The following is a 19,586-nucleotide window of genomic DNA, read 5'->3' on the forward strand; positions in this document are numbered from 1 at the left end:
TATGCTTTTTTAATTCTCACATGGCATGTGGGTGTTGCTAGCTAGGGCCAGCATTTATTGCCCATCCGTACTTTCCCTTGAGAAGGTGTTGATCAGCTGCCTTCTTGAACTGCTGCAGTCCATGTGGTGTAGGTACACCCACTGTGCTGTTAGGGAGGAAGTTCCAGGCTTTTGGCCCAGCGACAGTGAAGGGATGGCGATATATTTCCAAATCAGTATGTTTATTGACAATAGAGTCCTTCATTTTCCATTAAAATAAAAGCAATCCACAGATGCTGCTAGACCTGCAGAGTTTTTCCAACATTTTCTGCCTCTGTTTTCCACTTTGTCTCCCATCATTCTATACATTTAGATTACCTGTATTTACAACAGGTAAATTTGATGAAAGGGCATTGGTTATTACCTTGAGCTTTGATCAGTTAACACTCTCTTCTTCAACATGATAAAAGCAAAATACTGCAGATGCTGGAAATCAAACAAAAACAGAAAAAGCTGGAAAAACTCAACAGCTCTGACAGCATCTGTGGAGAGAGAAACAGATAGAGTTTCGAGTCCTCCTCAGAGCAGACTTCCTTCTTGTTTCCTTTTTGGCACATTCCATGTTGAGTTGTATTTGACCAACACTTTTCCCACAACATTCCCAGATCTACATTCTGTCAGCCGTTTCTCTTCCACCAGATTGTCTGAGCATGTTGCTCGGGAACCATGAGCTGGAACAACTCAAAACAGAATTGTTCCACCTTTTGTGATTCATTCACCCTTTAAGGTAGACTTACTGCAGTTTTTCATGTAAAACAAAGCTGTCTCCAACAGCTTTGTGTTATTCAAAATCAGTTGAATTGTGGTGCTCGATCGTCAGTAAAATGATGGAAGGGGTCGTTGGCACTGCCATCAAGCAGCACTTGCTTAGCAATAACCTGCTCACTGACACCCAGTTTGGGTTCCATCAGGGCCACTCAGCTCCTGATCTCATTATAGCCTTGGTTCAAATCACAGAACGTTACGGAGCAGAAAGAGGCCATTCGGCCCATCTTGTCTGCACCAGCTCTCCGAATGAGCATTATGACTCTGCCATTCTCTTGCCTTTTCCCTGTACCTTTGCACATGGTTATTTGAATAGAAACAATCTAATTTCCTCTTGGATGCCTTGATTGATCCTGCCTCTACCACATATCCAGGCAGTGCATTCCAGACTCGAACCACTCGCTGTGTGAATAAGTTTTTCCTCTCATTATATTAACTTCTTTTATAAACATGGACAAAAGAGCTGGACAGAGGTGAGAGTGACTGCCCTTGGCATCAAGGAAGCACTTAACCGAGTGTGGCATCAAGGAGCCCAAACAAAACTGGAGTCAATGGGACTCAGGGGGAGGACTATCCGCTGGTTAGAGTCATACCTACCACAAAGGAAGATGGTTGTGGTTGTTGGTGGTCAACCATTTTAATCCCAGAACATCACTGCAGGAGTTCCTCAGGGTAGTGTCCTAGGCCTAACCATCTTTAGCTGCTTCATCAATGACCTTCCTTCCATCATAAGGTCAGAAGTGGGGATGTTCGCTGATGGTTGCACAATGTTCAGCACCGTTCGTGACTCCTCAGATACTGAATCAGTCCATGTCCAAATGCAGCAAGACCTGGACAATATCCAGACTTGGGCTGACAAGTGGCAGTAACATTTGCGCCACACAAGTGCTAGGCAATGACCATCTCCAACAAAAGAGAAACCAATCATCTCCCCATTACATTCAATGGCATTACTTTCAATGAATCCCCCAATATTAACTTGCTGGGGATTACCATTGACCAGAATCTGAACTGGACCAGCCATATAAATACTGTGGCTACAAGAGCAGGTCAGAGACTGGGAATCCTGCGGCAAGTAACTCACCTCCTGACTCCCCAAAGCCTGTCCACCATCTACAAGGCACATTTCAGGAGTATGATGGAATACTCTCCACTTGCCTGGATGAATGTAGCTCCTACAGCACTGAAGAAGCTGGTCACCACCCAGGACAAAGCAGCCCCGCTTGATCGGCACCCCATCCACAAACATTCACTCCCTCCACCACCAACGCACAGTAGCAGCAGTGTGTACCATTTACAAGATGTACTGCAGCAACTCACCAAGGCTCCTTCGACAGCACCTTCCAAACCCACAACCACTACCACCTAGAAGGACAAGGGCAGCAGATAGATGGGAGCACCAACACCTGGAAGTTCCCCTCCAAGTCACTCACCATCCTGACTTGGGAATATACTGCAGGTCAGCAACTATGTCTGTGCACAGGTCAGTATCATTCAGTACAGATCAGTAACCGTGGGCACAAGCTGGAGGTGCTGAGCTCTTGCTTGTTGGCTGGAGAGCCAGTGGGAGGCCTGTGCTGCCTCTTTTCAAGAAGGCCCACGAAACAAGCCACTTAGGCAGTGATGTGGCCACATGTGGGCTTTCTCCCAGGATTGAGTTTAACCTACCAAGAACTGCTGGTTGATCAGAGGTTGGCAGTTCTTGTGCTCAGCATTGCCACAGGGTAGGTGGTGGCTGCTGTTAGGAGGACAGGCACCAGTCCCAGGATCGCCGACTGACCCCAGATCACAGATAAGTAATGTTCAGTTTGGGTTTCATGGTGTTGGAGCTGATGGGGTGAGGGGCACAGTAAGTGCAGGGGGATGGTTCTCACAGCACCCCCCTGATGCCGAGTCCCGAGATCAGGCACTGGGTGCCTTTGATGGAGGAACCCCTGAACCCCTCTCCCCCCCAATCACCCCCTCGGAAGGTGAGAAGCTGGCTGCATGGTTTTAGCTGCTGTGCAGGCCGCTTAGTGACCCACCTGCAGCTGGGTTAGAACCAGTGGTAGTGGGATGAGGCCCTCAAGTGGCCACGTAAGGGCCTCAATAGACACCAGGGCAGGAACATCGACCATGAGCCTTCCCACACAGAACTGAAACTGGAAGCAGGAAGATGGTGGGGCTCCGGTCTGTGGGTGCACAACCAAGTGGTTTAATTAAGGATCCAGGATTGGCTGCAATCAGAACCTTTAATTTTGTCTCATGATATTTCAGAAACAAAGTAATGAGGAAGAAGCTGATTTTGTATTTCAAACGAAGGAATCACGCTCGAAAACAGTGGGTAAGTTCACTTTTCACTTATTTATTTGCCTTTGGTTCTTGTCTCATTTCCTAAGTAATTCCCGTGTTTGCCATCTATCCATATAACAAAAAAAAAGCTAATTTCAATCCCTAAAACTGACCCTTCACCCTCCACCTGACCCCCCTCACCCCCATCCTGACCCAAACACTGATCCACCCCCTTTCAGTTTGGAAGAAGTCTTACAGACTTGAAGTGTTAACTCAGTTTATCTTCCCACAGATGCTGTCAGACTGGCTGAGTTTTTCCAGCATTTTGTGTTTTTATTTCTAATTTCAGTCCAGTTGGATAGAGAGAATCACAGAACAACAGCACGGGAGAAGGCTGTTCAGCTCATTGTGCCTCTGCTCACCTGCTGGATTGAGTGTGTGATTCAATTCGTCCCAATCTCCTGAGAATCCCCAGCCCCAACAGAACAGTCGGCTGTATTTTAGGGTGGGGTGGGTCAGTATTGGATGGGTGGTGTTCAGTGTCACTGTTTAATGTCAGGAGGGTGTCAGAGTCATGGCCTCTCCTTGTTGCGGTCTGAGGCTGACAGCCAGTCCTTTTGGAATCTGTTGTAATCACTTCACAATCTCAGTACTTCCTCTGAATTCAAACTGAGATCACAGAATTACATGGTGCAGAAGAGGCCCTTCAGCGCATCGAGTCTGCACCAACACATGAGAAACACCTGACCTACCTACCTAATCCCATATACCAACACTTGGCCCATAACCTTGAATGTTATGATGTGCCAAGTGCTCATCCAGGTACTTTTTAAAGGATGTGAGGCAACCCGCCTCCACCACCCTCCCAGGCAGCGCATTCCAGACCGTCACCACCCTCTGGGTAAAAAAGCTTTTCCTCACATCCCCTCTAAACCTCCTGCCCCTCACCTTGAACTTATGAGATGTTGGATCAAAAGGAGGAAAAATGAAAAGCTTTAAATAAAAAAGGTTTCATTTGCGGCTTTTGGTGTTTCTGAAAGTTAATCTTTTTAGAAATGCTTTGAAAAAATACAAGCTGCATTTGTTCAAATCCCACACAAGGGAAAGGAGCTCTCTTGCTGATAGTTATCAAGGAAAGAGGAAAAAATATCTCAATATTTCTGAGAGCCACAGTCTATGGCCAGAGGATGGGATGGAGGTAATGTCACTGGACCAGTAATCCAGAGGTCCAGGCTACTGCTCTGGGACACGGGTTCCAATCCCACCATGGCAGCTGGTGAAATTTAAATTCAGTGAATAAAAAAGCTACTCTGTGATGGTGACCATGAAACAATTGCTGATTGTTGTAAAAACCCATCTGGTTCACTGTTTGGGATCAGTTCCCACCTGGAAATCTGCCATCCTTACCTCTACATGTGACTCCAGACCCACAGCAATATGGTTAAGTCTTCAACAAAAACAGAAAATGCTGTAAAAACTCAACAGGTATAACTCAGTTGAGTCTTAACTGCCCTCGGAGACAGCCTAGCAAGTCACTCAGTTAGGGAAGGGCAACAAACACCGGCCTTGGATTGTGTTGGAGTGCAGGGCTGGGATTATGCTCAGGGAATTGTCTGTTCTATTCATCAGACACTTCACAGTAAGCTCCTGGTGTCTCTTGCCAAGGGGAATTTGATCAGAACTTGCAATGGTGGAGAAGTTGTGTGGCGCGTTGGTGAGGTTTCTGTCTGAGTGTAATCATGATACTCAAATATTGACGCTTCACAGTGCTGCCTTCTGAACAAATCAAAATGTATAATTAAGTTACTGAGCAAAATGCTACTTCCTTTCTGGAGCAGGAGGGTCCTCTTGGAGGAAGGTGATTGGTGAGTTTTGAATGACAATCCAGCAACTTCAATGGTTACTTTATCCACCAAATGAGCAGTTTGTTGAATTTATTGCTTGCTGTGGGGAGATTTTTTTTATTCATTTATGGGATGTGGTTGTCACTGGCTAGGCCAACATTTATTGCCCATTCCTTGTTCAGGAGGCAGTTAAGAGTCAGTTAAGGACGGCAGATTTCCTTCTCTAAAGGACATTAGTGAACCGGATGGGTTTTTACAACAATGGACAATGGTTTCATGGTTAAAAACAAAAAACTGCGGATGCTGGAAATCCAAAACAAAAACAGAATTACCTGGAAAAACTCAGCAGGTCTGGCAGCATCGGCGGAGAAGAAAAGAGTTGACGTTTCAAGTCCTCATGACCTTTCGACAGAACTTGGTTCTGTCAAAGGGTCATGAGGACGCGAAACGTCAACTCTTTTCTTCTCCGCCGATGCTGCCAGACCTGCTGAGTTTTTCCAGGTAATTCTGTTTTTGTAATGGTTTCATGGTCATCATTAGACTTTTAATTCCAGATTTTTATTGAATTCAAATTCCATCATCTGTTGCGGTGGGATTTGAACCCAGGTCCCCAGATCGTTACCCTGGCTCTCTGGATTACTAGTCCAGCGACAATACCACTATTGACACCACTCCCCATTTTTGAACTTGTGACCTGTGGCTGCTGTTGCTAACCCAGGACTTCAGGCTCCTGAACCTGTGTGGACATTGCTGCACTGGTAACTGGGCAGAGGGAGTGAAAGCCTCTTGTTTGACTCAATGTGCATTAGAAAAGCAGACAAGAGGAATTGGGAGATAGGGGTGGTGTTATCAGCACAGAAAGCAAACAGTGCAGTGAGATTCCATCACAACATTCAATTTACCTTCACATTGACAGTAGTTCAGACATTTATGAAGTGCAATGTCAGCATCGAGATACAAGGAGATCAAAGAAACTTAAAGAACTCTAGAAATTACAACACAGGTTGAATCTGTTCCCTTCCATCATGTTTGTTCCTGTATTAGATTGTCTCCTCAGGCTGTTTCCACATCCCATATCCTCACCATTTCCTGTATCCTTTCACATTCTCTTTTCAAACCCTTAACTGAGTTTCCTTCTTACTCAAGTTCCAGCCTCTCTGTCACCAGTTCCTTATACTAAATCAACCCCTGTTCTACCAACATTCTGTTGAAAACACTCCCTCAGTACTAGCAGAATGTTTATTTTGCTTTTATAAAAGGAGTTTTATAACAACATCAAATGCTGAGATTGAGGCTGCACAGACCACAACATTAGCAATTGCACAGCTGACAGAGCATTGATTTGTGTCACAATTTATGGCTAAAGTTTTTGCAGAGTTTTGTTTTGAAGGTTCCTGGTTTGCTTTTAAAATCAATATAAATGGACATGTTTCCCGGGTGCTGTTTACCTGAAGTTGATGTGAAACAGAGTGAGTTATTGTGCACACTACAGTGCCGGCCAGCATTAATGTCCAATTAGCTGTTTGGCAGTAAAGACTGAGACCAAGACCAGCTTCTTCAAACAGAGTTTTACGTTTAGTGCATAAAACAAACTAGTCTCACCTGTTATCCTTTTAATACAACCAAATGGGTACTTAGGTTGTTAACTCATAATTAGCAATTGAACTCCTTTAACTGTTTCTTTCCCCAACAGATTCCCCTCTTTAAAAGAAAATAATCCTTAATTTTACATAATCACACAAAAAATATCATTCAGTAAATTCACCTTAAAAAAAAAGGAACACGTTTATGGATATGTCCACACAGAAGGAGTATTTTTGTTCTTAAAGAAGACGACTTCCCTCTGTGGATCTCCAGTAACTTCTTGGAGCTCGCTCCTCTTGTGAAGCACTCAGACAATTGGTAGCTGCTATCAATCCATTTGATCTCTAGCATCCATTTGAAGCTTGCAATGTCACTTCACAATCTCTTTGTTAATGCACTTCATAGTGAACATTTTCCCAAAGTGATTTATTATCTAAGACAAACGATAGGTACTATTACCAAATACCCTTTTCCATTTAACATTTCTGCCAGTATCTTTGATATAAATGCCATATTTATCACCTCAACACGGGCTAGAGTCTCCGCTGCCAATGTACTTTTTATAACACTTCATATCTTTTTAGATTCCCATGCCAAAGGGCAGCATTTGCCCCCCCCTTGAGAAATATTTTAAATCCTCCCACATTGGAAAACCCATTACAGATTTGAATAAGAGGCATCACTAAACACAATCAGTTTCATTTCTCTAACTTCACCCAAAGATGGGAATTTCAAAACACAATGCTCAATTTTTAATTTTGTCAATGTTTTGTTTGCTCGAATGATTTCTTTAACCTTGGGATTATTCATTTCAGCACCCAATCCCTAAATGCCTAAACTGATGTCCGGCCTGGTTTGCTTGCACAGCCAATTGAGTTGCCCAATTAGACTCCAGAGTTCGTCTTTTTCCATTTCAGGAGCCGCTGTATCTTTTTGAGAGGCTCTACCATGACTAACTGCAATGGGATTGACATTCTCTAAGCCAGATTGCTGATGTAAAAGGACGTGTGATCTGCTCTGCCTGATTTCTAATCCAACGTACTGAAACGCACCAGAAGCTGGACTTCCAATTTTGAATTCCTTTCTCAGCCCATTAATAACAAAAGTTTCAAATTCGCTACTACCACCCCACAAAAAATAAATCATCTACATGCATCATAATGATGCCTGCAAGTTTACCTTCATTTAGCCAATAAAACATTGCTGGGTCTGCTTCCAACTGAAGACAGCCCAACTTTAACAAAACTGACCTCACTGAGAAATACCAAACTCTGGGGACGTCATTTAAACCGTATATGCATTTATTTAGCTTCCAGAGAGTCCCTTCTGTGTTTGGCATCTCTTTTGATGGATGGAGAAAAACTTCCCTTTGAAGTTGATGTTCCTGAAAAAAGGCAGCTTTTAATTTCAATGGAATAACAGTCCCAAACATTTGTAGCCAATAGAGCCAAAAAGATCTGCATGATTTTTCCTGCCATAGGTGAATCTACTCTTGTATCCCTATCACCCAGTTTTTCTTCAAACCCTTGTGCCCCTAGCCTGGCTTTAGCTTTATAAGTCCCATCAGGAAGCACCTTTTCAGTGCATATCCATCTGTGAGACAGAGCTGGTTGTCCCCTCTCTGGCACCTCTGTATATCCCAAATTCTTTCCAACTATGTAGTTCTTGCTGTTTGGCATCCTTTATTAATTTATCCTCTAATTTGTTTGAAGCTACTAAGACTTCTCAATCACCTGGGCTTCTGCTCCTTGTAGCATTTCTAGTCTGCACCATATTTCTTGACCTTGTTAATCTATGCCCTCTATCCTGCCTTCTACTCACTCCAGACTGTTACCTTTTGGTCTCCCTCCCATTTATAGATGTTCTTTCAACAGTTTGCGATCTCTTCCAAGAGAGATGTTCACTCCCAGGCCCACTGTCTGAACTGATACTGTGTTTCTGTGCCTTCATTTTTGTACTTCATGTTCCCAATCCATAGGCCTAACTTCCTGTAACACATACATTTAACTAGTTTTTATATTTTCCAGTGGCCTTCCCTGCTCTACCTACAGTCTTCGCTTCCTGCCATTGACTGGCCCCTTCTGGCAAGTATGTAACTTTAGTGCCAGCTTTCGGCAGTTGTCCTCTTGGACAAATTGCCTCATCTTCTTCATCTGAATCATGGTCTCCATCTTCAGATACCCTGTCAACCTCAGCTACCTGGTCCTCACAATCCTGCAACACACGGGTATGAGAAGTACACAGTTCCTCGTCCCTTCCTACGACACATTCCAAACCCGCAAATTTGTAATTTGTGCAACTAACCTTAATGAGTCTGGTTCCTATGTTGTAAAATGACAGTTTTACCAATAATCTTTCCCGGGCCTTTCCACTTGTTAAGTCCTTCTCTTTTATAGTATACCATGTCTCCCTGATTGAAAATAGTTTCTAATGGACGTATATTGTGTCTTAAAGCTTGCTGAATTCTAAAACTTTGGCTTTAAGGAATGCTGTTCTACTCATGTGCAGTGTGTTTAAATGCACAGATGAGGTAAAACTAATTGTAATTCCCTCCCAAGCTGGGGGATGATCACTCAGGACTGAAGGAATTTTTGGATTTCTAACAAAAACCCAACTGATATGGACTATAGCCCTCAACCATGTGCAGTGAATTCTTGGCATGGACAGTCCATGCTAGAGTTGATGTTAATTTACAGCTCGGTTGTCAATATTTTACGAAGCATCTCATCTATAACCACGTGATTCCTTTCACACGCTCCATTACTGAAGGAGCTACAACTGCTGTGTTCATAATTATTATTTTCAGCTTTTCACACAGACCCCAGAACTCGTCGTTGGCAAATTCCACCCCCCCAATTATCAGGGAGGAATTTTACCTGTGATCCCAATCCGGTCCCTATCCACTTCTCCATTACCTGATCCACAATTATTTTTTCTTTACCATATGTGACTGTCGACTGACTATACCTTGTTGTCAAATCTACACAATGTAAAATAAAAATGTTCTTTTTTTGATCCCACACCTTTAAATCCACCGTCACAACTTCATTGAAATCCCTCCCTAAAGGTCGACTATTGGCTGTAACGGTGTCCTTCTGTATTTTTTACATATAGAGGAGATAAGCAATAGATGTGATATAAGTTTAGCGTACTCTCCATCCTTTATTCCTGCATCCCTGAGCAAAGACTCAAAATTTTGTTCAGGTTGGGCAAACTGCTGATGCAACTTTAGCACCATTTGCTTTTGTCTTCTAAATCCCTATCCCCTGGAGCTAATAACACTTCTTTAATCTCTAGTAGAAAAGTTAGGTTTCATTAAAGGAATGCAGTAGTGTCCATATTGCGTAAATCCACAGGTTTTCCAAATACAATGGCCTTGTCATTTTCCATGTCTAGATTCATTTGCGCTTTCTTCACCGATGGTCTGCTCCACAGTAATGGTATTTCATTAGATACTCAGTCAGTGCTGATGAAACAATTGACTCCATCTATTTTACAGGGAATCACTACCCTTTTCAAAGATTTTAGGGTATTATCATCTCTAAAACCAAGACTGGTGGAACTCTCAAGTTCCTTAACCTCATTCCAGCTCTTATCATTTAAGGAGTCCCGCTGGCATTTTAACCAGTCTATTCCACAGACTGTAGACATGCATCTACTGTCTAGCACCGCACAGTTGAAGGATTCTGCAACCAAGACATTCATCACTGGGCTGGAAACTTCTTGTAACTAACACAATGCCCTCTCTTTGGTCAATATCTCCAAGTTCTCCTGACTCTTGTTTAATTTCAAACACCTTATTATATCATTTAGGACAGTTAATTGCATAATGGTATTTTGAATTACACCTAAAATACCAATTGACCACACCCTGGGCATTTCTGGGATTCACTCTTCTGTTGAAATTCCCTAATTATTTTCTCCTGCCATAATTGTCCAAGGTGTTTCTGTCCTCATTGTCTCTAGTTACAAATCTCCTTTCACACTGACACCTGTGTCTTGTTTCTAAACTATCTCACCATCCATTAACATTGTAACCTCCATTACCACCGAATGGCTCATTTGCGCACATGTGTGTGTTTCTTTCTGCAAATTTAACTCCTGTTAGAACTAGAAGCCTGTCCATATTCGATACTCTGGCACAGTCTAGTGGCTTAAATGTCAGCATTGATTGGGGAATTTCTACATGGATTGAGAGAGTGCAGAGAAGATTTACTAGGATGTTGCCGGGTCTAAAGGAGTTGAGTTACAGGGAAAGATTAAACAGGTTAGGACTTTATTCCTTGGAGCTAGAAGAATGAGGGGAGATATGATAGAAGTTTACAAAATTATGAGGGGTACAGATAGAGTAAATGCGAGTAGGCTCTTTCCACTTAGATTAGGAGAAATAAACACGAGAGGACGTGGCTTTAGGGTGAAAGGTTTAGGGGGAACATTAGGGGGAACTTCTTCACTCAGAGAGTGGTGAGAGTGTGGAACAAACTACCACCTGACGTGGTAAATGCGGGCTCACTCTTAAGTTTTAAGAATAAATTGGATAGATACATGGATGGGAGAGGTCTGGAGGGTTATGGACTGGGTGCAGGTCAATGGGACTAGCGGAATAATATTTCAGCACAGACTAGAAGGGCCAAACGGCCTGTTTTCTGTGCTGTAGTGTTCTATGGTTCTTTGGAACATTTGCAATCTTACATATGATCTACTGAGTTCCATTATGTAATCTTCTATGGAATTATCCTCCAACTTTCTAAATTTGTCAAAATCTGACCATGCTTCATAAGCACTTAATAAATCATCCTTTTGATAGATCTTATCCGTAAAATCTAATAATGTTTCCAAACCTTCATCTGTGTTCAAATGCTCAGGCTCCAACTCAAAATACTTTGCACCTTATTTTGCTTTTATACAGTAACAAATGTGCCAAGGCCATTCCCGTTTTTTACTTTGGCAAGGATGTAACCCGTGTCCACATAGTTACTTCATTCTTCCATTATCCATAGGATTCATTCTCCAAAAACATCAGTGGGTAATCATACTCCAAAACTCTACATTTTGATTCAGCCATTCTCCAAAGTTACTCCAAACCACTCTTCTCAAAAGTTAACTCCAAATACAGTCTTTTGTCTGAAGAACGCTTAGTTTCCAATCTTTTACTTACAAGCAGCAACCATCCTCTGCTACCACTAATAAGGTCCAATAAATGTTTGGCAATAAAGACTGAGATCAAGACTGGCTTCTTCAAATAGAGTTCTACTTTTAGTGCATAAAATTCCACCCACAAAGTTGTCTCATCTGTTATCCTTTTATACAACCAAATGGGTACTTAGGTTGTTAACTAATAATTAGCAATTGAACTCCTTTCACTATTTCCTTCCCCTACAGCCAGTGTTGTGCATAATACAGTGCTCACCAGTGTTATGCACAATACAGCGCTCTACATTGTTGTACACAATACAGTGCTCTCCAGTGCTGTGCACAATACAGGGCTCTACAGTGCTCGCCAGTGCTGTGCACAATACAGTGCTCTCCAGTGCTGTGCACAATACGGTGCTCCCCCGTGCTGTGCACAATACGGTGCTCCCCCGTGCTGTGCACAATACGGTGCTCCCCCGTGCTGTGCACAATACGGTGCTCTCCCGTGTTGTGCACAATACGGTGCTCTCCAGTGTTGTGCACAATACGGTGCTCTCCAGTGTTGTGCACAATACGGTGCTCTCCAGTGTTGTGCACAATACGGTGCTCTCCCGTGCTGTGCACAATACAGTGCTCCCCCGTGCTGTGCACAATACAGTGCTCCCCCGTGCTGTGCACAATACAGTGCTCCCCCGTGCTGTGCACAATACAGTGCTCCCCCGTGCTGTGCACAATACAGGGCTCCCCCGTGCTGTGCACAATACAGGGCTCTACAGTGCTCGCCAGTGCTGGTCTGCATGATGAGGATACTCCTTAACCTGAAGCAGCAGTGTTAGAATCTGAGCCAGAGGTACAAGCGTCAAAAGGCCACTCACTAGTTGGGAAATAGTTGGAAGCTTTCAGGAGCTCTTAGATTAATTACTTGACCAATATTTTTCTTTGAACAGCTTGGAGCAACGTAAACTTTGGGAATTGAACAGGAAACAAAGGAAATATGTTCCTCTTCATTTTTTAGCATTTGTTTGGGTTTATAAAGTTTGCTTAAAAAAAAAGTAATTTCTGTAAGTCCTGGTCAGGGCCATGTCTGATTGGCACCAAGCTCTGTCCTGTTGGAGACAAATGCTTTGGATGAGATACGAAAATGGATTCTCTGGCTGGACACTCTGTACCACAGAAAATTTCTCTTCCTTGACAGCACATTGGTCTCTTCAGTGAGTAGGCGGAGAGCATTGACAGGAAGATGCAGTCCCCCAAACAGTGCAATTTCAGTGGTCACGTGCTGAGTGAGTGAGAGGATTCTGCCAACTCCTATCCTTTCATCTTTATACAGGAGCAGAAGTTCTGCCAGCGCTATGACCAACTGATGGAAGCCTGGGAAAAGAAGATTGAACGGATTGAGAATAACCCGCGGCGAAGAGCCAAGGAAAACAAGGTGCGGGAATACTATGAACGCCAGTTTCCAGAGATTCGCAAACAGCGAGAGCTGCAGGAACGTATGCAAAGGTATTAAAAATTCAGACAACCTTTGATGTTCACTGTTTAAAACAAGACCTTGCTCGAATTGTCATTTATCCATCGTATAAACTCCAAACATACACTTGGGATGAAATACGTTGAGTGCAGAGTCATCACTGAATATTTTACAGCCAATAAGAAAGGAAATCTACATTTTAAAGATTTCTTAATCTCAAGAATTCTGGATGCGTATTTTTGGCTCCAAACATAAGGTAGATTGGAACCTCATAACTTGGAGTCACAGTTAATATTTTAACAAACATCAAAGGTTTCTGCTGAGATGCAAAGAAGATTTTTATAAATCAAAATACTTTACTCGCTGCAAAGTGCAGTTATCATGGGCAATTAGGGATGGGCAATAAATGGTTGAATGAATAAAAAAGAACAAACATTTCAAAAAGTATAAAGCTTAACACTTATGTTGTCTGATTTCTGAGAGGTCTGATTATATCTTGGGTAATTTTAGCAGGAGATTGACAGGCGTAATTCAGTGTTGAACTCTACAGTGTCCAAATACCTCAATGCTCACACCAGAATGTTTTAGTCATTATCCTTGTAGTGTACAGTTTGAAGCTTGCAGCCGTGGAGCGTGTTTGAATAATGGGGGTAATTTGTTGATTTGGTATGCTATGCTGGATTCAGGGTCATGTTTATAAGGAGTTTGGATGTTGGCTGCGTTTCCACATTTTGCTACATGATCACATTTCACTGCAACAGAGGATATCATTGTTTGACAGACCTTGCTTTCATTTTGACCACATTGCAACACAAAAACAGCTGTGAGAAGGTGACAGTTTACAGAGCATTTCAATGTAATGAACAGCCCTGGGCTATACATCTGCTGTGGACATTGGTGAATCAAACTAAACATGAGATTTACTTGTTGTTGATGTGGTTTCTCAGCAGGGTGGGACAGAGGGGTTGTACCCTCTCAGCAACTGTCGCTCGGAGTGAGCACGAAATCTCTGAGATTATTCATGGACTTTCGGAACAAGAGGTGAGCTTTCACTTCACAGATATCTCAAAACATTTACTGCTACTATCACCTAGCGATTTGTCACAGGATGTGTTTATAACCCCAGGGGTTGTGAATAGCTGGAGAGCATAGAATTTACAGCTCGGAGCTGACAACACTGTGACAATCTGTTGTGAGCCAGTGAGGGGCCGGAACTCATTCACCAACTCTCCATCTCAGCAACATTGTCCCTCTCATGGGCACATGTGGCAGGTTTATTAACCCTCGCCCCAAACAGAGGGCCAGGGAGTTCCAGACCTTCCATTGTCCAGGAATTGAAGATTAATCTCTTGGATGCTGCTAGGAGCAAACCCAAGACCCAGGTGTTTAAAAGCAAATCTTTTCTCCTTGTCTTTGAATGTTTTCATTGATGAGTCTCTACAAAGCTTGGAAAGGAAGGACATTTACTGAAATAAATGATTACTGAACCAACACATTTGGTATGTTGAAGGTAGGCAGATTTTGGGGGAATGGGCTTTGAGGGGCTTTGGCCTTGTTGTAGCTGCTTATTTTTTACAGTGAGTGTTCATTGTAAAAATCAAGAAAACATTGTTGTTGATCTCCCAAAACTGACAACTCTGACAGACTAATAACCCTGTCTAAGTTCTCTGCAAACTGGAAATTTTTGATACAAACCTTCACAAGCCTCAGGAAAGCTCCTCGTATCCCTTGTGCCCTCGGTTGACTCTGATCTCGTGTTATCAGAACAGCAGATTGCTCCCAATGAGGGCAGCTCCCCTTTAAGAGGAGCAGGCTGGTGCACCCTTGCTGGCTGCTCGGAACAATACCAAAATCAGGGAATTGAGGAGACAGCCCCAAGGTTGTGTGCTGCCTGCCTCAATGGGAAAGGCTTTGGACAGGTTGCACAATGCAACCCTGTGCCCAAAAATAGGCTGTAATCAATTTTCAGGCCTTTGTGTACATTGTGTATTCAGTGGCAGGGCTGTGCCTTGTCCACCATTATACAAGCAGCAAATTCATTCTGAAATCAGGTTCAACCCTCACTTTGTTAATGCTCTTCCTACAAGAGGCAAGATCAGTGAAGATGTTACATTCTTTTCCCTGCAGAACATTGAGAAGCAGATGCGACAATTGGCTGTTGTCCCACCAATGCTGTTTGATGCAGATCAACAACGCATTAAGTTTATCAACATGAATGGTTTAATGGAAGATCCCATGAAGGTTTACAAGGAACGACAGCTCATTAACCACTGGGGAGATCAGGAGAAAGAGATTTTCAGGGAAAAGTAAGGACCAACAATCTCCCAGACCTCTGAACAAAAAAATTTTACATCTTAGATTTGTGATAGTTTAAAGATGTTTGTTTACATTGACTGGCACAGGAGACATATCGAGGGACTCTTATCAAAACAACAGATACAAATTCCTTATACTGTTGCTGCTAAAACTTAAAACATGTTCATTTAATGTAAGATACATCTGGGAATTTTTACTGATTAAAATCCAACGGAGACATTTGGATCATCCACTCTGCACTTCTGGCTGAAGATTGTAGCAAATGCTTCAGCCTTATCTTTTGCACTGATGTGCTGGGCTCCTCCATCATTGAGGATGGGGATATTTGTGGAGCCTCCTCCTCCAGTGAGTTGTTTAATTGTCCACCACCATTCACAACTGGATGTGGCAGGACTGCAGAGCTTAGATCTGATCCATTGGTTGTGGGATCGCTTAGCTCTGTCTATCACTTGCTGATTATGCTATTTGGCACGCAAGTAGTCCTGTGTTATAGCTTCACCAGGTTGACACCTCATTTATAGGTATGCCTGGTGCTGCTTCTGGCATGCCCTCCTGCACTCTTCATTGAACCAGGGTTGATCCCCTGGCTTGATGGTAATGGTAGAGTGGGGGATATGCTGGGCCATGAGGTTACAGATTGTGTTCGAGTACAAGTCTGCTGCTGCTGATGGCCCACAGTGCCTCATGGATGCCCAGTCTTGAGTTGGTAGATCTGTTTGAAATCTATCCCATTTAGCACAGTGGTAGTGCCACACAACACGATGGACGGTATCCTCAATGTGAAGGTGAGACTTCGTCTCCACAAGGACTGTGTGGTGGTCACTCCTACCGATACTGTCATGGACAGATGCATCTGCAGCAGACAGGTTGGTGAGGATGATGTCAAATATGTTTTTCCCTCTTGTTGGTTCCCTCACCACCTGCCGCAAACACAGTCTAACAGCTATGTCCTTTAGGACTCGGCCAACTCGGTCAGTAGTGGTGCTACCGAGCCACTGCTGGTGATGGACATTGAGGTCCCCCACCTAGAGCACATTCTGCACCCTCAGTGCTTCCTTCAAGTGATGTTCAACATGGAGGAGGCACTGATTCATCAGCTGAGGGAGTGTGATACATGGAAATCAGCAGGATGTTTCCTTGCTCATGTTTGACCTGATGCCATGAGACTTCATGGGGTCCGAGGTCGATGTTGAGGACTCCCAGGGTAACTCCCTCCCGACCACTGTGCTGTCACCTCTGCTGGGTCTGTCCTGTCAGTGGACAGGACATACCCAGGAATGGTGATGGTGGAGTCTGGGACGTTATTTGTAAAGTATGATTCCGTGAGGATGACTATGTCAGGCTGTTGTTTGACTAGTCTGTTAGACAGCTCTCCCCATTTTGGCACTAGCCCCCAGATGTTAGTAAGGAGGACTCTGCAGGTTTGACAGGGCTGAGTTTGCCGTTGTCGTTTCCAGTGCCTAGGTCGATTCTGGGCGGTCCGTCCGGTTTCATTCCTTTTGGACTTCGTAGTGGTTTGATACAACTGAGGGCCTTACTAGGCTGTTTCAGAGTCAACCGCATTGCTGTGGGTCTGGTGTCATGTGTAGGCCAGACAAGGATGGCAGATTTCCTTCCCTAAAGGACATTAGTGAACCAGATGGGTTTTTCTAGCAATCAACAATAGCTCCATGGATTCGAACCCAGGTTCCCAGAGCATTACCCTGGGTGTGTGGATTACTGGTCCAGTGACAATACCACTACACCATCACCTCCCCACCCTCCTCTATTTTTAGATGGAGAGGAACTGTCATGTCTCATTAATCAGGGTAGGTTTATTCAGAGTGGAATGGTGGAAGTCTCGATCACACAGTATGTTTGGCAGCTGAGACCAGCCAGTTATTGCCTGTTGTTAGACAGATGCTTACAATCTAAAGGTGCTCAGAACAATGGAAAGACCTCAATTCAGCTCTGAGATATGGAATATCAAAGAACAAAGAAAAGTACAGCACAGGAACAGGCTCTTCGGCCCTCCAAGCCTGCGCTGATCATATTGCCTGTCAAACTAAAACATTTTGCACTTCTAGGGTCCGTATCCCTCTATTCCCATCCTATTCATGCATTTGTCAAGCTGCCTCTTAAACACCACTATTGTACCTGCTTCCACCACCTCCTCTGGCAGCGAATTCCAGACACTCACTACCCTCTACGTAAAAAACTTGCCCCACACATCTCCTCTATAGTTTTCTCCTCTCATCTTAAATCTATGTCCCCTAGTAATTGACTCTTCCACCCTGTGAAAAAGCTTCTGACAATCTACTCTGTCCATGCCACTCATAATTTTGTAAACTTCTATCAAGTCGCCCCCTCAATCTCCGTCACTCTAGTGAGAACAATCCGAGTTTCTCCAACCTCTCCTCATAGCTACTAACCTCCAGACCAGGCAGCATCCTGGTAAACCTCCTCTGCACCCTCTCCAATGCCTCCATATCCTTCTGGTAATGTGGTGACCAGAATTGTACACAATATTCCAAGTGTGGCCTAACCAAGGTTCTATACAGCTGCAGCATGACTTCCCAGCTTTTATACTCAATACCCCTGCCAATGAAGGCAAGCATGCCATATGCTTTCCTGACTACCTTATCCACCTGCATTGCCACTTTCAGTGACCTGTGGACCTGTCCACCCAGATCCCTCTGCCCGTCAATGCACTTAAGGGTTCTGCCATTTACTGTATAATTTCTGCCTGTATTAGACCTTCCAAATTGCATTATCTCACATTTGTCTGGATTAAACTCTATCATGCCATTTCTCCACCCAAGTCTCCAACCGACCTTTATCCCGTTGTATCCTTTCACAATCCTCTTCACTATCTGCAACTCCTCCAACCTTAGTGTCGTCTGCAAACTTACTAATTAGACCAGTTACATTTTCCTCCAAATCATTTACGTATACTACAAACAGCAAAGGTCCCAGCACTGATCCCTGTGGAACTCCACTAGTCAAGCTCTCCATTCAGAAAAGCACCCTTCCACTGCTAACCTCTCTCTTCTATGACCAAGCCAATTCTGTATCCATCTTGCCAGCTCACCTGTGATCCGTTGCGACTTTACCTTCTGTACCAGTCTGCCATGAGGGACCTTGTCAAAGGCCTTTCTGAAATCCATGTAGATAACATCCACTGCCCTTCCATCGTCGATCATCTTTGTCACTTTCTCGAAAAGCTCGATCAAGTTAGTGAGACACGGCCTCCCCTTCACAAAACCATGCTGTCTCTCACTAATACGCCCATTTGCTTCCAAACAGTAGTAAATCCTGTCACGAAGAATCTTCTCCAATAATTTCCCTACCACTGACGTAAGGCTCACCGGCCTGTAATTTCCTGGATTATCCCTGCTACCCTTCTTAAACAATGGAACAACATGGGCCATTCTCCAGTCCTCTGGGACCTCACCCGTAGCCAGTGAGGATACAAAGATTTCTGTCAAGGCCCCAGCAATCTCCTCCCTTGCCTCCTTCAGTACTCTGGGGTAGATCCCATCTTGCTCTGGGCACTTATCCACCTTAATATTCTTCAAGACGCCTAACACCTCTTTTTTGATCTCAACATGATCCAGGCTATCTACATACTCTTCCTTAGACAAATCGACCGCTAAGTCCTTCTCTTTGGTGAATACTGATGAGAAGTATTCATTTAGTATCTCTCCCATTTCTTCTGGCTCCACACACAGATTCCCACCTCTGTCCCTGAGTGGGCCTACCCTTTCCCTGGCTACCCTCTTGCTTTTTACATATGTATAAAAGGCCTTGGGATTTCCCTTAATCCTGGCTGCCAATGACTTTTCATGACCCGTTTTTGCCCTCCTGACTCTTTGCTTAAGTTTCTTCCTACTTTCTTTATATTCCCCACGGGCTTCATCTGTTCCCAGCCTTCTAGCCCTTACGAATGCTTCCCTTTTCTTTTTGACTAATCTCACAATATCCTTCCTTATCCAAGGATCCTGAAACTTGCCATACTTATCCTTCATCCTAGCAGGAACATGCCGGTCCTGAATTCTTATCAACTGACGTTTGAAACCCCCCACATGTCAGTTGTTGATTTGCCCTCAAACATCCGCCTCCGGTATAGATTCCTCAGTTCCTGCCTAATATTGTTATAATTAGCCTTCCCCCAATTAAGCACC

At 43.7% G+C, this 19,586-nt stretch overlaps 1 protein-coding gene across 11 annotated transcripts in view; it reads left to right on the forward strand.

Moving 5' to 3' along the window:
• ncor2 (nuclear receptor corepressor 2) overlaps positions 1 to 19,586 on the forward strand; it is a 501,645-nt gene that overhangs the window by 113,278 nt on the left and 368,781 nt on the right. For all 11 annotated transcript variants that reach the window (XM_041202112.1, XM_041202119.1, XM_041202114.1 and 8 more), the window contains exons 9-12: positions 3,061 to 3,127; positions 12,967 to 13,139; positions 14,055 to 14,148; positions 15,235 to 15,413. In XM_041202112.1, coding sequence (XP_041058046.1) covers positions 3,061 to 3,127; positions 12,967 to 13,139; positions 14,055 to 14,148; positions 15,235 to 15,413 — 513 coding nt within the window. The remainder of the gene's footprint in view (positions 1 to 3,060; positions 3,128 to 12,966; positions 13,140 to 14,054; positions 14,149 to 15,234; positions 15,414 to 19,586) is intronic.

The sequence above is a fragment of the Carcharodon carcharias genome, chromosome 13, assembly GCF_017639515.1.
Source record: "Carcharodon carcharias isolate sCarCar2 chromosome 13, sCarCar2.pri, whole genome shotgun sequence".
Classification (NCBI taxonomy): Eukaryota; Metazoa; Chordata; class Chondrichthyes; order Lamniformes; family Lamnidae; genus Carcharodon; species Carcharodon carcharias.